This window comes from Xyrauchen texanus, chromosome 37, assembly GCF_025860055.1.
Source record: "Xyrauchen texanus isolate HMW12.3.18 chromosome 37, RBS_HiC_50CHRs, whole genome shotgun sequence".
Classification (NCBI taxonomy): domain Eukaryota; kingdom Metazoa; phylum Chordata; class Actinopteri; order Cypriniformes; family Catostomidae; genus Xyrauchen; species Xyrauchen texanus.
This window is the reverse complement of record NC_068312.1, coordinates 15960730-15980150: the sequence shown is the minus strand read 5'-3', so window position 1 is coordinate 15980150 and position 19421 is coordinate 15960730. Positions and strand designations below refer to the sequence as shown.

The following is a 19421-nucleotide window of genomic DNA, read 5'->3' as shown; positions in this document are numbered from 1 at the left end:
TTTATCTCGCAAAGACACGCAAATGCTTAATATACTGGACGCGCCAATGCACAGTCGTGCAGAAGATCATGCAGAAACCGAGCGCACTCTCTTAGCACGGTGCTCGATCTTTTTCAAGTGTCTTAGCAGCAGCTATTACCAATGTGTAGAAAATAGCAGGAAAAAACCCACTCTCTCCATGCAGCATAGTCTGTTTAACAATCATGTGCTCTTGTAAAGGGACAGGGCGCTAGTTTTATTCGCATTTAGAGATGAAGCGGCGAATGAGACATAATAAACTTTGTTAAACCCCAGTTATACACGTGTCTGAAAATCACAAGCTGCTCAATATCCAAAATGTAAGTATACATTTAATTAGGTAATATTTCAAAATGTAAATTTTAATTCGACATGACAATGCCATTTTATATGAAAAGAAGCAAGATCATTATGGCTATTAGGCTATTATTATAAGATCTGTTCAGCTGCAGGGTGAGTTAAATATTTGAAACAGTCTACTTCATATCATCCTCATAAAACACCTGTTACATGTGTCATTTCTGGACCATATAGGTATTTTTGCTTTTGTTCTTTGTATATCAGTCAGTATTGGTCTTGTTTGGGTTGTCTGATTTCATGTTGTATACACATTGTTAACTCACAGATCAGGCCTAACATCTACCTACTGTATATTACACATCATAACCGATTTAGCAAGTCTGTTCTCTCAGCCAATAATCAAATCTTTAACTCTGTGACTAAATCTTTGATCCTTCTTGTGAAAACACTACACATGGGCAAAAGTTGCATGACAGCATGACTAAACGTGTGACCATAAACCCATCATCTCCTCCACAGAACTCTTGGCTTAAAAGCACATTTGTAAATGGCAGGACGGCTAAGGTTAATATTATGTATTTATGAATGTATATCTGTAAAGTGCATATATGGGATTACATAAGGCATAAATCATATCTTGCAAATTATAAATGTGATAAAACTTTGGGGGACATTGTATTTTTTTTCTCCCCTTTTTCTCCCCAATTTGGAATTCCCAATTCCCAATGCTCTAAGTCCTCGTGGTGGCGTAGTGACTCGCTTCAATCTGGTTGGCGGAGGACATATCTCAGTTGCCTCCGCGTCTGAGACCATCATCATTATCACGTGGTTTTTGAGTGCGTTACCATGGAGAATAGCGCGTGTGGAGGCTTCACGCTATTCTCCGCAGCATCCATGCACAACTCGCCACACGCCCCACCGAGAGTGAGAACCACATTATATTGACCACAAGGAGGTTACCCCATGTAACTCTCCCCTCCCTAGCAACCGGGCAAATTTGGTTGCTTAGGAGACTTGACTGGAGTCACTCAGCATGCCCTGGATTCGAACGTGCGACTCAAAGGGGTGGTAGTCAGCGTCTTTACTCGCAGAGCTACCCAGGCCACTGTAGGATATTGTATTAAAAACATAAAATATGTAAAAAATATTTATCTTCAGACATATTTTTTAAAGCCATAATGGTAAAAACTGCTATTTGTCATTTTTGTGTTGGGCCAGTGAAAATGTTTAACCGGGCCAGTAGAATACATCCTTAGCGTTGAGCCCTGGGCACCAAAATTACACTTCAGCTTAAATGTTTTCAATTATTGATTTATTTATTTTTATGGAGAAACTGAATAATACATCACCCTTTTTATTGATTATTACAATTAGGCTGGTAATGCCATTTAAAAGAATAGTTCGCCCAAAAAACAAAATACATTTATGTACATTTTCAGTGAAAATCTTGTCATCCGTTGTGTTTATAAGAGAAGCTTGTTCACATGAGAACTTGTGTTGTTTTTTGCACTAAACAATGCAAGTTCTTGTGTGAACACACCAAGCCAAGCTTTTCTCATCACGTGCATGTACACAACAGACTTAAAGAGTTTAGTTACAGTATCTCTCTGTATTGGACTCCTTAAATCATTATATCTTTGTGGTTCCTTCGAACAATCATTCCCCATTGATAACAGCACAGTGCATTGAGTATTGAGTCCAATTTGTGTCTGTGTATGTATATCTATTTGTAAACCTGATTATCTTTTTTTGCCACTCCCTGTTCATGAGCACATTTTACATCCACAGCATGAGTCACTCCTCTGATCTGATTTTCTCAGGAGCTCTGTTAACTTGTTCAGTTCAAATGAAAGATGTTAGTTCATGCTTTATGATTGACAGCTAGTGTTGTGCCTGTGGATGGTTATCTTGAACAACATTCCACTGTTGGAAATATGATTTCAGATTAGATCTTGTGATTTTGCTGCCCTTTTAAATTATATTTTATGTTCCTGGAGTTAGTTAAGGTGTTGGCTTTTTATTTATTTTTTTGATTAATGGTGAAGGTCAGGTCAAAATGTTGAGAGCAACATGGTGGGAACGTTTTTCATACAGCTTACAAGTTTATTTGATAGCCATGACATATTTTGTACTGGCCTATATTGCCACTCATCTAAAATGTCGCTGGTTTAACAAGCTGTTGATATACTTAAGTGCTTTTTGGACTACGTGTATCTGGTAATAGTTAATTTTGTCAACTTAAGAATACACTAACCCAGTGGTGCTCAAAGTGTAGGGGTGCCCCCAAAGTGGGACATGGAGGAACCGAAAGGGGGCTCACTAATCTCGTTAAATTTCATACATTCAAATTTGCTGTGGTTACAATATACACGCAAGAACCAATGTGCACAATTTCTTTTCCTCTGCTCTTTTCTCCTTATTTGGTGTTAGATTTGCTGCTCACTGCACTTACATATGTAAACAAAGACGTTCTCCCGTGCATGGCTTCAGAAGGATTGAAATATAGTGCAAAAGTTAAATGTTTGAGTTGTATGGTGCTTTTATGTGCTTTTGAAGCTTGACACTCACAATCACGATCCTCTCATCCCTCAGTCTTGTGTTTCACGGATGAAAAAGTCATACTGGTTTGAAACTACATGGATGACTACATGATACATTTTTATTTTGGGGTGAGCTACTACATATTAACATTACTCCTCCTGCAAGTATCATCACTTTATTAATTTTATTTTTTGACAAGAATATAGGCATACTTTAAATGTCTTTGTTTAAATTAATTTATGTAACACTGTGAAATAACAACAATGAAGGCCTATTGACAAAAAGTTCATTCAGATTCATTTCAGTCCTTCATTTTATTTTTCCAATTACTTTTTTCATGACATGAAGTTAAAACAAAATTCATTTAAAGTTTTAAAAGCAGTTTTTTTTTTCATAATAATAATAATAATATATATATATATATATATATATATATATATATATATATATATATATATATATATATATATATATATATATATATATATATATATATATATATATATATATATATGTATATATTATTTTAGCTCAGATATGGGGTAGGGCGCAATTTTATTTCTTGTTTCAAAGGGGGACTTCACCAAAAAACAAAAAAGGGAACCTCTGCGCTATTGGCCAGATTAGAGGTATAAAATCAAATCACTTTGTCACACTACCATGCACACAAGTGCAACAGTAGGTGAAAGTCTTGTGTGCTGTTCAAGTACTATGCAGTGGTTTCTTCGTGGACTTCAGTGGTTTCAGCACACAAGAATCTATTAAAGCGTATTTCTATATTGCTTCGAGTCACTGCTGCAGATGATGAGAACAACACAAGAGACTTTATGTCAGTATGTACAAAACGCATTGATCAGAGGAGTAAAAGCAGCAGCTCAGTCATGGTGTTCAAGACATTATTGATCATGAGCGTATCAGACTCCAGATTGGATTGTGATTTAGAATTTATAGGAATATTCTGGGTTTAATACAAGTTCAGCTCAATAATAAATAAAAAATAATATTGAATACCACAAAAAATTATTTTGACTCGCCCCTCCTTTTCTTTAAGAAATCCAAAACTCAAGATTACAGTGAGACACTTACAATGGAAGTAAATGGGGGTCAATCTGTAAACATTAAAATACTCACAGTTTCAGAAGTATAGACACACGACATAAACCATATCTGTGTAAACATGATTTTAGTGTGATAAAGCTAAAGCCAATTTTACAACTTTGTTGCCATGACAATGTAATGTTTTCAAATCTAAAATCCCTAAAATGACTTTAAAACTGATGATGTAAACTAATTTACATCTTAAATAATGGATTAATTTTAATAGAATAATTAATTTAAGTGCTTTTATAAAATTATAATCTTCACATTTCTGCCTTTTAAACCCTCCACAAATTGACCCAATTGACTTCCATTGTATGTTTCTCACTGTAACCTCGATTTTTTTTCTTAAAGTAGGACAAATATATCAGGTGTACCGATAAATCAGTACTGATAGTTGCTTTTTGGAACTATCATTATTGGCAAAAATCTATGGTGATAGTTGCCGATAGTTTTTTCATTTTATCATTTCAAAATAAGAGTTCAGGTGTGTTTCGGGTTTGTTTATACTTAAAAGTCCCATGTTATGCACCAAATCTTAATTTCTTCTTGTTATTTTGGGAATTTGGGTTGAACAATAAACTGCATCTGGGATTTTATTCATTTAGGACTCTTTGTCTGTTCCCATCATAGTAAGGAAAGAATATGTTTTTTTTTTTTTTACATTCTATACATTTATTAAAAATATTATCATCAGATTAATCTGTTATCTGCCTTTCTCACCACCTTAGTTATCAGTATCGGCAAATTCCACTATCGGTCGACCTCTAGGATAAATGGCTTAAATAAAAATGGACTAAAAGCATCCAAACTATGAGTGAATCAAGAAATGTTTGAGTCATATTTCAGCCATTAAGATTGCACTGTCACATTATTTTCATGGCAGTTGATCTCATATCTCCCCTAAAAGTCGTATTACTGTAATGCAAAATATTATCATTCCCATTACTGTAATGCGTATATGCACAATAAACCTTTTTTTTTTTTTTTTTTCTTAGCATTTTGGGGTGATATTTCAGCATTTTGTTTTTGTTTAGTTTTTTGTTAAGATTCATTCAATTGCTGTTTCTAAGAATCAGTCTGATTTCTCTCTGCCTAGATTTGTACATCTACAGCACACCCTTTTGACAAATGTAATCCTACAATATAACTTTATTTGAAAAAAGGGATAGCTATCATGCAGGGTTGTACAAGTCTATTTTAATGTTTCTATCTCAATGGCTATATTGTGTTTGTGTGTAAACGTCTCTGTGGAATGTCAGAACTACTTCACTAAACACTGGGTTTGAAGCTGTAGATATTAAACATTCCAGCTTTGCAAAGGCGTTTCCTGTCTACGGACTGCCAGTCCACATACTCTGACCAGGATCCTCCTCCTTTCTCTTTCTCCCTCGTTTTCTTGCTGATGGTCTGTTAGCTGCCCCCCTCCTTCCATGTACAACTTCTGTCCCCCTTGCGCAACCACACAGCTAAGATTTCACTAACGGAGCCATATCAAATGGTTTGTTTGGTGATCTGTAGATGTAGGTCAATTGGTCTGGTAAATATCTTGCTTCGGTCGATGTGTTTGCTTGCTTTGTTCATTTGTTTGAAAAAGAGATGGATTAAGTCTTTGCATGTTGCAACACATGTTCCATTTAAGTATGTATTTACTGTGTATTTGTGTCTGTGTTATGTGTACAAATGCATCTCAAAAGTCTTTGTAAACGTTCTTGTTTGAGTTTTCAATCATGATGTTTAGTGATTACATCAAGCTTTAATTAGCACACAGCCCCTCTGGCAACAAGTGTGTGTGTGTGTGTGTGTGTGTGTGTGTGTGTGTGTTTGTGTTTGTGTTTGTGCATGTGTGGTAGTTTATTACAAAGGACACTGATGCTTAGATGTACAGAATTATCTGTCTGACCATGCTGTATTCTCTGCAACAGAGTCTGGCTCCGCCTCCTATATGACATCACTCTGCGGTTACCACAGAAACCAGGGCTCCACTGCAGACGGTTGACAACCAAGCAGGTGAGTTATTGTTGTGGTGTTGTAAAATTGCAGACAAAGCACAATTTGATAACTGCACTGAGAAGCATGGCATACGCATGTGCATTTACACAGGTATGTGAATGTGAAATGAAGCACGTTTTATTGGTGTGTATTGAAAAAATCTGTGTACCCATCTGAATGTGAACACGTGTATGATAGCACGGGGCTTCCAAGACTGACATGTGTATTGCATTAGTGCATATGGCTCACTGGATCCTCCTATAAATTCCTAATGTTTGATGTGTATGTGCCTTAAGTAGCAGAACCAAGCAGGATTTTTACACAGACCTATTCTCAGTCTGCATTCTTAATTCAGCAAATTGATCCATCCCTCCTCGGCAATGTCCAATCATCCTGATTTAATGCAGCCATACACACACTGCATCTGATTAATGGCATGTCAGTAAAGCGCTCGATGTGCTCTTGTGAGCTCTTTATCTGCCAAGGCAAAGTCCACAGCAATGACGAGGAAGAGGGTAAGAGAGCAATGTGATTTTGCTTTGGGTTCATAGACACACCCCACCACAAAAAGATTTCTGAGATTTCTTTTTTTTAATTATTGTTCTGATTTGTTTGGGGTTTTAAAATGTAGTAATAACACTGACATTTCGGCCAGGAAAATGTTTGGCCAAACATGCCATAATATGCCATTTTCGGTTTTCAGCCAAAAGAGTAAATGTGTTGAAAATCTTGTGCAAAAAAACTCAACTTGTTACTTTTAAAATCTGATAACTTCCATCTTTCATATGGAGAAAAAAACAATGTGAATGTAAAATGATCCAGCTTTAATTGCATAATGTAAACATTGGTAGATGATGGATTACATATTGAAGCAAGAACATAATTTAGTCACTGATAAAAGTTTGAAAATATTTAAGCTTTTTACAATTTTGGTTGTTATTCCAAAAAAATTCTACAAAGGCTACAATTAGTTTTGGAGTCCAGTGTATCCATAAAGTTTTGTTTTGTTTTGTTTAAGAATTACATCAATGAAATGTACAGGCCCCATCGACAATACAGAAATTTTTCTGCTTGTCTGTTTGGCCCAGTAGTTCAGATTCTTACTTGCCCTGCCAACTTTTGGAAAAAACAATATATATATATATATATATATATATATATATATATATATATATATATATATATATGTACGTATACTCACACACACACACACACACACACACACACACACAGTACTGCGCAAAAGTTCACTTGTGAAAAATGTTATGAATGTTCAAAAATAATGACATAAATAGTTTCCATTTATTATTTAATGTCAAACAAAGTCCAGTAAACATAAAAAAGTTAAATCAATATTCGGTGTGACCACCTTTGCCTTTAAAACAGTAACAATTCTCCTAGTTACTCTTGGACACAGTTTTTCTTGGTTGTTGCAGATAGGATGTTCCAAGCTTTTTGGAGAATTTGCCTAAGTTCTTTTATCAATTTCTCAATTGCTTCTATCTCTTTAAGTAATCTCAGACTGACACACTGTTCGGTGGGGGGGCTTTGTGGGGGCCATGGCATCTGTTGCAGGGTTCCCTGTTCTCCTATTCTAAACTATTGTATTTGCAAAATTAATGTTTGGGAGTCTAACATTTATATTTTCTATTGACATACTAAAGCTGAAAATGTAAATAACCATAAGACAAGAGCTTTTGTGAAACATCTTATGTGCCTAAGACTTTTGCAGTCTGTGTGTGTGTGTGTGTGTGTGTGTGTGTGTGTGTATATATATACAGGTGAAACTCGAAAAATTAGAATATCGTGCAAAAGTTCATTAATTTCAGTAATTCAACTTAAAAGGTGAAACTAATATATTATATAGACTCATTACAAGCAAAGTAAGATATTTCAAGCCTTTATTTGATATCATTTTGATGATTATGGCTTACAGCTTATGAAAACCCCAAATTCAGAATCTCAGAAAATTAGAATATTACATGAAATCAATAAAAAAGGATTTTAAATACAGAAATGTTGGCCCTCTGAAAAGTATAATCATGCATATGTACTCAGTACTTGGTTTGGGCCCCTTTTGCATTAATTACTGCCTCAATGCGGCGTGGCATGGATGCTATCAGCCTGTGGCACTGCTGAGGTGTTATGGAAGACCAAGATGCTTCAATAGCGGCCTTCAGCTCTTCTGCATTGTTTGGTCTCATGTCTCTCATCTTTCTCTTGGCAATGCCCCAAGATTCTCTATGGGGTTCAGGTCAGGCGAGTTTGCTGGCCAATCAAGCATGGTCATTGAACCAGGTTTTGGTACTTTTGGCAGTGTGGGCAGGTGCCAAGTCCTGCTGGAAAATGAAGTCAGCATCTCCATAAAGCTTGTCTGCTGAAGGAAGCATGAAGTGCTCTAAAATGTCCCGGTAGACGGCTGCGTTGACTCTGGACTTAATAAAGCACAGTGGACCAACACCAGCCGATGACATGGCTCCCCAAACCAACACAGACTGTGGAAACTTCACACTGGACTTCAAGCATCTTGGATTGTGTGCCTCTCCATTCTTCCTCCAGACTCTGGGACCTTGGTTTCCAAATGAGATGCAAAATTTGCTCTCATCAGAAAAGAGGACTTTGGACCACTGAGCAACAGACCAGTTCTTTTTTTCTTTAGCCCAGGTAAGACGTTTGACATTTGAAGCCCATGTCCAGGACCCGTCTGTGTGTGGTGGCTCTTGATGCAGTAACTCCAGCCTCAGTCCACTCCTTGTGAAGCTCCCCACACATTTGAATGGCCTTTTCCTGACAATCCTCTCCAGGCTACGGTCATCCCTGCTGCTTGTGCACCTTTTTCTTCCACACTTTTCCCTTCCACTTAACTTTCTATTAATGTGCTTTGATACAGCACTTTGAGAACATCCAACTTCTTTTGCAATTACCTTTTGAGGCTTTCCCTCCTTGTGGAGGGTGTCAATGATGGTTTTCTGCACAACTGTCAGGTCAGCAGTCTTCCCCATGATTGTGAATTCAACTGAACCAGACTGAGAGACCATTTAAAGGCTCAGGAACCCTTTGCAGGTGTTTAGCTGATTAGAGTGTGACACTTTGAGCCTACAATACTGAACCTTTTCACAATATTCTAATTTTCTGAGATTCTGAATTTGGGGTTTTCATAAGCTGTAAGCCATAATCATCAAAATTATATCAAATAAAGGCTTGAAATATCTTACTTTGCTTGTAATGAGTCTATATAATATATTAGTTTCACCTTTTAAGTTGAATTACTGAAATTAATGAACTTTTGCACGATATTCTAATTTTTCGAGTTTCACCTGTATATATATATATACAGTGGGTACGGAAAGTATTCAGACCCCCTTAAATTTTTCACTCTTTGTTATATTGCAGCCATTTGCTAAAATCATTTAAGTTCATTTTTATTTCTCATTATTGTACACACAGCACCCCTTATTGACAGAAAAACACAGAATTGTTGACATTTTTGCACATTTATTAAAAAAGAAAAACTGAACTATCACATGGTCCTAAGTATTCAGACCCTTTGTTCAGTATTTAGTAGAAGCACCCTTTTGATCTAATACAGCCATGAGTCTTTTTGGGACAGATGCAACGTTTTTCACATATGGATTTGGGTATCCTCTGCCATTCCTCCTTGCAGATCCTCTCCAGTTCTGTCAGGTTGGATGGTAAACGTTGGTGGACAGCCATTTTCAGGTCTCTCCAGAGGTGCTCATTTGGGTTTAAGTCAGGGCTCTGGCTGGGCCATTCAAGAACAGTCACGGAGTTGTTGTGAAGCCACTCCTTCGTTATTTTAGCGGTGTGCTTAGGGTCATTGTCTTGTTGGAAGGTGAACCTTCGGCCCAGTCTGAGGTCCAGAGCACTCTGGAGAAGGTTTTCGTCCAGGATATCCCTGTACTTGGCCGCATTCATCTTTCCCTCGATTGCAACCAGTCGTCCTGTCCCTGCAGCTGAAAAACAACCCCACAGCATGATGCTGCCACCACCATGCTTCACTGTTGAGACTGTATTGGACAGGTGATGAGCAGTGCCTGGTTTTCTCCACACATACCGCTTAGAATTAAGGCCAAAAAGTTATATCTTGGTCTCATCAGACCAGAGAATATTATTTATCACCATATTGGAGTCCTTCAGGTGTTTTTTAGTGTCTTGCACTGAGGAGAGGCTTCCGTCGGGCCACTCTGCCATAAAGCCCCGACTGGTGGATGGCTGCAGTGATGGTTGACTTACTACAACTTTCTCCCATCTCCCGACTGCATCTCTGGAGCTCAGCCACAGTGATCTTTGGGGTTCTTCTTTACCTCTCTCACCAAGGCTCTTCTCCCCCGATAGCTCAGTTTGGCCGGACGGCCAGCTCTAGGAAGGGTTCTGGTCGTCCCAAACGTCTTCCATTTAAGGATTATGGAGGCCACTGTGCTCTTATGAACATTAAGGGCAGCAGAAATTTTTTTGTAACCTTGGCCAGATCTGTGCCTTGCCACAATTCTGTCTCTGAGCTCTTCAGGCAGTTCCTTTGACCTCATGATTCTCATTTGCTCTGACATGCACTGTGAGCTGTAAGGTCTTATATAGACAGGTGTGTGGCTTTCCTAATCAAGTCCAATCAGTATAATCAAACACAGCTGGACTCAATTGAAGGTGTAGAACCATCTCAAGGATGATCAGAACAAATGGACAGCACCTGAGTTAAATATTTGAGTGTCACTGCAAAGGGTCTGAATACTTAGGACCATGTGATATTTCAGTTTTTCTTTTTTAATAAATGTGCAAAAATGATTAAATGATTGTGAAAACTTAAATGATTTTAGCAAATGGCTGCAATATAACAAAGAGTGAAAAATTTAAAGGGGTCTGAATACTTTCCGTACCCACTGTATATATATTTTAGCAAATGGCTGCAATATAACAAAGAGTGAAAAATTTAAGGGGGTCTGAATACTTTCCGTACCCACTGTATATATATATACAGAGAGTAAGATATATACATGCATGCATGCATGCATACACACACACACACACACACACACACACACACACAGTATACACAGATCAGCCACAACATCAAAACCACCTGCCTAATATTGTGTAGGTCCCTCTCGTGCCGCCAAAACAATGGCAACCCGCATCTCTGAATAGTATTCTGAGATACTGTTCTTCTCACCAAATTTGTATAGAGTGGTTATCTGAGTTACCGTAGACTTTGTCAGTTCAAAACTGTCTGAGTAAATTCTAGAGACTGTTGTGCATGCAAATCCCAGGAGATCAGCAGTTACAGAAATACTCAAACATCCCATCTGGCACCAACAATCATCCATGCGATTATCTAATCAGCCAATCATGTGGCAGCAGTGCAGTGCATGGAATCATGCACATATGGTTCAGAAGCTTCAGTTAATGTTCACAGGAACCAACATAATGGGGAACAATTTTATCTCAGTTATTTGGAGCGTGGCATGATTGTTGGTGCCAGATGGGATGTTTGAGTATTTCTGTAACTGCTGATCTCCTGGGATTTTCACTCACAACAGTCTCTAGAATTTAATCCAAATGGTGGCAAAAACAAAAAACATCCAGACTGGTTCGAACTGACAAAGTCTACGGTAACTCAGATAATTGTACAATTGTGGTGAGAAGAATAGCATCTTTATTTTTGAGACCAAATGTAATGCAGAGATTCTGTTAAACTTATTTGGAGTTAAACAATGCTTTTGATTGATGTGTGATACCACCACTGATCTCATTGATTTAATTGATTGTCTATATATTTTGTTCTTGTCCAAGGTGCTGTGATGGCTGCCCAGGTGGAGGTTGATGCTGGGCGGCCAAGCATGGTTGGGGGTCGTCTCCATCTCAGCCCTCTCATAGACTCTAGCAACAAGAGCTTGTTGGAGGATTCCGGTGGCCCCCAGGGGCCCCTTATTATTTCCTCAGAACCTAGTAAGCCTGTCCCTGGCCCCAAGCCCAGACTTACCCCAAAACCTTTTTCTGTGGAGAAAAATCCTACAATACGACCTATCCTTGCTCCCAAACCACAGCCAAAACCTAAATCTGAATCCATTCGGTCAGGCTCCTACAAGCCAGACCCACCCAGCACCCCTAAACCACAGCCAGCAAGTAAACCAACTCTACCATCCACAAATCAAAATCTGCCTGCATCCACTGCCTTTAAAACAAGCCCCAAGCCTAGTACATGGCAAACAAACAAACCAGTGGCACATCCCTTCAAACCAGCATCTACCATTGCCTCCAATGATTCCAACAAATCTACAACGCCCCAAACTAGGGATGTAATGCGAAGAACAAGTTTTGGAGCCACCCCAGCTAGACCCAGGACTGATGTTCACGCCTCCACTCCAGGTGCAGATTGGCCTTTTCCTTCATGGAATAAACAACCTGGTACTTCAATCACTCGTGCTAAATCAATGGGTTACCTAGCAGAGGTTGGGCTGAATTATGAGGACAGTAAAGAGGATACTGGTGCCAAGGTGGACTATTCTCCTGCTGCTCTTCGGCCCCAATCTAAAGGTTCAAAGCCCAGGCCGGTGTCAGCTGTGTTTCTCCCAAATCCAGCACAGTCTAAGCCTGAGGTGGAAACCCCTGCACCTGCCCCTCGTTGGGCAGAAAGGCGACCTCTTTCCTCTGACCTTACCTCAAAATTTGAGTCAATTGGGCTGGCCCAACACCGGCGATCTGCCAAGGAGGACAGCAAAGAGAACACTCCAGAAACACCACAGAGGGAGAAAGAAAATGGTGCTGATAAGGCAGAAGGGCTGAAAAAGACCCCCGAGCCTGAGAAATGGAGTCAAAAGATGGAATCAAAAGATGACTTTAAACCTGAGGATGAAGGAGGAAGCAGTATAAAAAGGCGCATCAGCCTGCTTTTGGACTCCTCTTCCTCACCCTTCTCAGTGGCACATGTGGATACTCAAGGGACTGAGCCTCGTTCACCATTGCTGTCTGTCTCAGACACTGATGGAGCTGTGGGCGTGAAACAACGGATCAAAGAACTGACTGAAGACGTCCCTACTACGCCATCACTGCCCCAGAAGCCACAATATAAGCCACGCAACTTAGTGTCTGATCGCACTAAAAGGTAAGGTCCAGTAATTTTCTAAATTGATTTTTCAAAATTTACTCTACTCATACATAGGACCCTCCATGGACCTTTTTAAATCAACATTTTGGATTTTGGGTTCAAATTTATATGAATGTACTGCATAAGGGAAAGTGTCTCTAGTCCTTAACTAGTCACACGTTTTTCACCATTTTTGAATCACCTCTTTGTTGTTCATTTGAAGGCAGAGGTAGGGTTGGGCGATGTCCCCTAAATTGGCAGTTGACGATGTTGACAGTAAAATATCGCGATGGACGATGATGTTGTCGGTGGGGCGGGGGGATTATATAATTTTCAAAAATTATATGAAAAATTATAATTTCGTTATTTTACTAACCCAACTAATGACTCGTCGGCGCTTTATCAGTAGGTTGCACGACACGTGAAGCATTTTTTTTTTTTTAGCTTTCACTTAAGAGTTGTGCACTTTTTATTTTAATATATCTCTTTACAATACTACAATAAATATTATTTTCCACTTAAAAACTATAATTTCGTTATTTTACTCACTGATGAGCAAAAGGTCGAGGCAGAAATGACCATGTACCTGCAGGAAATGGCCATTGATGGGGAAGAGGACCCGCTGACTTGGTGGAAAACGAACGACAAAAGGTTTCCGTTCATGGCAAGATTAGCACGGAAATATCTGTGCATATGTGATACCAGTACTCCATCAGAGCGGGTCTTCAGCACAGCGGGTAGTGTAGTTACTCCAATTCGCAGCTTATTAAAACCAGATAAAGTGAATATGTTGGTATTTCTGGCCAGAAACATCGAAATTTAAACATGGTCTATGGTGAAAGATATTAGACTTCTTTACGCATTTTTCGCCATCCGTTATGGAGCTATTCGATTTTGCATATTATTTTTTAAACGTTCATTTGTGTAGTTCATATGACCACTTTACAATATTTCAATAACATAATTTATTTTGTAGCCTGTGCTGAAGTTAATTGTGCTGCTAATTATAAGTGAAATGTTAATGCCGAGTTTCGGTCTGAGTGTTGTTCCGTTTTCTTGTTCTTTATTTGTTGTTCTTCTATGTTTTAATAAATGTGTGTTATTCATATTCACCTTGATTCTTTCATTTGATTTGACATTATGGATTTATGGCCAAGGAAATTTTTCTTTAAAAGTATTAACCAGACAAAAGTTATTTGACGTTCAGCTGGTCTGGGTTTATCTTAAACTGCCGCTTCAGTGTATACAAGAGCTATGTGACAATGAGCAAGATTTTCTGAGACACTACAACTACTAATAATTAATTAATAAAGGCTATTTTCTTGTAGCCTACAACATAAAATATTTTAATCTAAATGTACAGTGTAAGACAATTAAAAAAAAAAAACAAGAAGCTAACAATGTCAAGATCAATATTTGTGTAGCCTGCCTGACACGGTATTTTCACAGACTAACACGTCACGTCTCTGGCATATACTACAGTATTTAAAATAGCATATATGCATTAGTTATATTCTCAATTTAATTTACAGAGCAATCCCTGCAAAGTTTTTAGGTTAACTATAGAAGAGACTAGGATTAGTGAGTCACACTAGCAAGACTCGCAAAAGGGGGCGTGGCATCACGATGGTGGCTCTACATCGTGATGTTGGTCAGCCATCACGATGGACGATGATATCGTCCATCGGCACAACCCTAGTCAGAAGCTTACATACACTTAGGTTGAAGTAATTCAAAAAAAAAATTAACCACTCCACACCATTATTAGCAAACTATAGTTTTGGCATCTACTTTGTGCATGACGCATGTCATTTTTTCAACAATTGTTTATGTACAGATTGTTTCACTTTAAATTGACTATATCACAATTCCAGTGGGGCAGAAGTTTACATACACTAAGTTAACTGTGCCTTAAAGCAGCTTGGAAGATTCCAGAAAATGATGTCAAGCCTTTAGACAATTAGCAAATCAGCTTCTGATAGGAGGTGTGCTAAATTGGAGGTGTATCTTTTGATTTATTTTAAGGCTTACCGTCAAACTCAGTGCTTCTTTGCTTGACATCATGTGAAAATCAAAAGAAATCACACAAGTCTGGTTCATACTTGGGAGAAATTTCCAAATGCCTGAAGGTACTGCATCCATCTGTACAAACAATAAGACGTAAGTATATACACCATGGGACCACGCAGTCTTCATACCTCTCCGGAAGGAGACGCATTCTGGCTCCTAGAGATGAATGTAGTTTGGTGCGAAAAGTGCAAATCAATCCCAGAACAACAGCAAAGGACCTTGTGAAGATATCGACATAACCTGAAAGGCTGCTTAGCAAGGAAGAAGCCACTTCTCCAAAACCACCATTAAAAAGCCAGACTACAGTTTGTAAATGCACGTGGGGACAAAGATCTTACTTTTTGGAGAAATGTCCTCTGGTCTGATGAAACAAAAATTGAACTGTTTGGCCATAATGACCATTGTTATGTTTGGAGGAAAAAGGGTGAGGCTTGCAAGCCGAAGTACACATACATGCATCATGTTGTGGGGGTGCTTTGCTGCAGGAGGGACTGGTGCACTTCACAAAATAGATGGCATCATGAGGAAGGAAAATTATGTGGATATATTGAAGCAACATCTCAAAGACATCAGCCAGGAAGTTAAAGCTCGGTCACAAATGGGTCTTCCAAATGGACAATGACCCCAAGCATACCTCCAAAGTTGTGGCAAAATGGCATAAAGACAACCAAGTAATTGGAGTGTTGGAGTGGCGATAACAAAGCCCAACCTCAATCCGATAGATAAGTTTTGGGCTAATCTGTTTGTAAACTTCTGACTTCAACTGTATGTGCTAGTTTATTTTAAATTATCTTGTAGTATGACAGAGGATTCTTTTTTTAAGTTCAGATATTTATTGTAGTCTCTCAATTAATTTGAGGTCATAAAAGCTGCATGCATAATAATTATAAAATATTTTCCAAGATGCAAAAATAGTTTAAATGGAGTGTAGCAAAACACATTGCAGGACATATCAACTACCAACACTGTAAAAAATATAAAGAATTGTTGAACAAACTTAGAAACAAAAGTATATTTACAGTGAGAAAAAAACTATACATAGTCTGCAATGTAATAAAAGATGGCCTTTGGCTATGCCAGAAGTGTCCCAAAAGCCCTACAATAATTTAATCATTTAATCAAGTTTCATCGCTGATCAAAGCCACAACTCCTTTCTCCACTTGCTCAAAGCACTCTGCTAGAGTGTCTCTGCGCCTTTGTTGCCTCTCCTGCCCTGTAGGCCTAGGCTCACTTAAAGGAAAAGTTCACCCAAAAATGAAAATTCTCTCACCATTTACTCACCCTTATGCCATCCCAGATGTGTATGACTTTCTTCTGCAGAACTCAATTGAAGATTTTTAGAAGAATTTCTCAGCTCTGTAGGTCTATACAATGCAAGTGAATGGGTGCCAACATTTTGAAGCTCAAATCATATAAGCCAGCATAAAAGAAAACCTTAAAACTCCAGTGATTAAATCTATGTCTTCAGAAGTGATATGTGTCTTCTCCTATAATGCATAATGAGGTTGGAGAATACATGGCAAAAGATCTGAGACAATTCCTCCATACAGAATCTCTCTAGATGTTTAAATACATGAGGCCCACATGGTAGATTCTCCTCTTCAGTTCACCCCACAGGTTTTCTATGGGGTTCAGGTCAGGGGACTGGGATGGCCATGGCAGAACCTTGATTTTGTGGTCAGTGAACCATTTTTGTGTTGATTTTGATGTGTGTTTTGGATCATTGTCTTGCTGGAAGATCCAACCAGGGACCATTTTAAGCTTTCTGTCTGAGGCAGCAAGTCATTCAGGTTTTTTATTTTTTTATTTTATCTGTTGGTATTTTATAGTCCATGATGCCATGTATCCGAACAAGATGTCCAGGACTTTTGGCATAAATAAGCCCCACAACGTTAAAGATATAGAACATGTAAAGACCATATATAATTGTGGCCATGAGTTACTTTACAAATGGGAACCCGGTCCCATTTGAAGATCCAGTAGTGTCTGCCAACCTGAAGATGCTTGAATTTGTTGTTGGATGAGAGCAGAGGCTTTTTTCTTGAATCACTCCGAAACAAATTTTTGTAATGTAGGTGACATCTGATTGTAGTTTTGGAGACTTTCTGACCCCATGTCCCAACTAATTTCCAGCTGTGATCCTTGGAGAATTTTTGTCCACTTGAACCATCCTTCTCGCCATTCTTGGAGACAATATATACATGTCCTTTTCCAGTTCAATTCTTAACATCTCCAGTTAATTGGAACTTCTTAATTACTGGCCTGATGGTGGAAATGGTAGTAAATAATACATTGTATTCTAAAGCCGCTTTTTGTATTGTCTTATCAATGATTAACTCTTCTGCCACAAGAATGTAATGCATTTTAATTATCTGAATATTTTTTTATATATATATATATATATATATATATATATATATATATATATATATATATATATATATATATATATATATGGGCTGTCGATTTAACGTGTTAATTGAGTGCGATTTAATTTGACAAAAAAATAACGCGTTAAAAAAATTAACACAATCGCATGCCCACGGACCATAATAAGGAAGATTCCTGAGAAATGCAAGCTTGTAGTACCACCTGTTTATTCCACAGGGAAGTAAGTGAAATTTCAGCTGTATGAGCAATGCACAGTTTATACTGTGAAGAAAACATTGTCACTACTCGATCCACAAACATGCGTTCAAACATGCATTCAAAACACTCGAAGGAGCGCAAATATGATCTAAGGGATCTCAAGATGTGTTTAAAGATTGAGTATTAAACTATATTTAACTTGACACAGTGACCTAAACATTTTATGTTTATCTAACACACCCGAGACGTCTGACGTAGGTGTAAATTGACGGGCCCTTAAACAAGCCCTCATAATAAATCTCCAACTGATTGACAAATTGACTTATGATCAATAATATGGTAGTAAACAATACATTGTTATATTACATTGTGTGTATAATACATTCTAAAGCCGCTTTTTGTATGGCCTTATCAATGATTAACTCTTCTGCTACAGGAATGTAATTATCTGAATATGTTTATATTTTATTTATTTATATATATATATATATATATATATATATATATATATATATATATATATATATATATATATATATATTTTAAATATTTAAAGATAACTATGTATAGTAATATATTGATATAAATATGTATAATCATTATATATTGAGTTATTGTTATATGAGGGGCTTTCTCAGCAAATATTTGTATATGTGATTAATCGCGATTAATTAATCGGGACACCATGTAATTAATTAGATTAAAAATTTTAATAGATTGACAGCCCTTATATATATATATATGTGTATATTAGAATAATAGTAGTCATCAAAACTATGGAACAACATTAATGTAACTATGGGAATTATGTTGTGACTAAAAATAATCCAAAATAAATCAAACTGTCTTATATTTTAGCATCTTCAAAGCAGTCACCCTTTGCCTAGAATTTGCAGGAATGTGTTCTTGACATTTTCTCAATCAACTTCTTGTGGTATCACCCAGATATGTTTTTTAAACAGCACTGAAGGAGTTCCCATCTATGTTGAGCACTTATTGGTTTCTTTTCTTTATTATTTGGTCCAAGTCATCAATTTCAAAAACTTTTTTTTTATTTTTAATTTGTATTTTTATAATGAAATAAATTAATATGGTGGCACAATTATGTATGCAAAACTAATTTCAAACACTTAAGCATACGTCTTCAGATCCAAAGATTTTTAAGATCATGAAAAACATTTCAGTCAAGTGTTTCAAAACTTATGACCAGAAGTGCATTTTACTCATAAGAATTTCTAGGGGTGCCAATAATTGTGCCATACATATATTTGATTGCAATTGTTTGATAGCTATATAATTGTTTGATATTTTTTTGTGAATATTTTGAATGAAAGATCAAAAGAATAAACAAAGACATATTTTTCACAGACTTCTTTGCTCATATTTAACAAGGGTGCCAATTTGGCCACCATTGTATTCATGAACGCTCATCTTGTACATACAGAGCATTCATTCCGACGTGACTTGAAGGCAGCATTTGTTTCTAATTTGCTTTATTTGTTTACAGATTTGAGGCAGAGCATGACAGCCTTTGTTCCAGTGAGCCTAGAGGTTCCGAGGAGTTTGAGGAAGATCTTGGCAAAAAGGTATGGGAATATGAAACACTGCCAATTATAATTCTGTTGAAAATCTATCAATCAACTATCTTTAAAAGTTGCATTGTGACACACCTTTTGTAACTGAGTGCTTCAAAGTCCAAAATCTAAATGTTTGG

The 19421-nt window shown here is 37.5% G+C and overlaps 1 protein-coding gene across 3 annotated transcripts in view; it reads left to right on the top strand.

Moving 5' to 3' along the window:
• LOC127630885 (titin homolog) overlaps window positions 1-19421 on the top strand; it is a 61461-nt gene that overhangs the window by 5353 nt on the left and 36687 nt on the right. For 2 of the 3 annotated variants that reach the window (XM_052108734.1, XM_052108733.1), the window contains exons 2-4: window positions 5883-5967; window positions 11755-13066; window positions 19215-19293. In XM_052108734.1, coding sequence (XP_051964694.1) covers window positions 11763-13066; window positions 19215-19293 — 1383 coding nt within the window. In that variant the 5' untranslated portion in view covers window positions 5883-5967; window positions 11755-11762. Of the gene's footprint in view, window positions 1-5359; window positions 5498-5882; window positions 5968-11754; window positions 13067-19214; window positions 19294-19421 lie in introns of those variants that run through there. The other variant, XM_052108735.1, reaches the window with a different exon arrangement.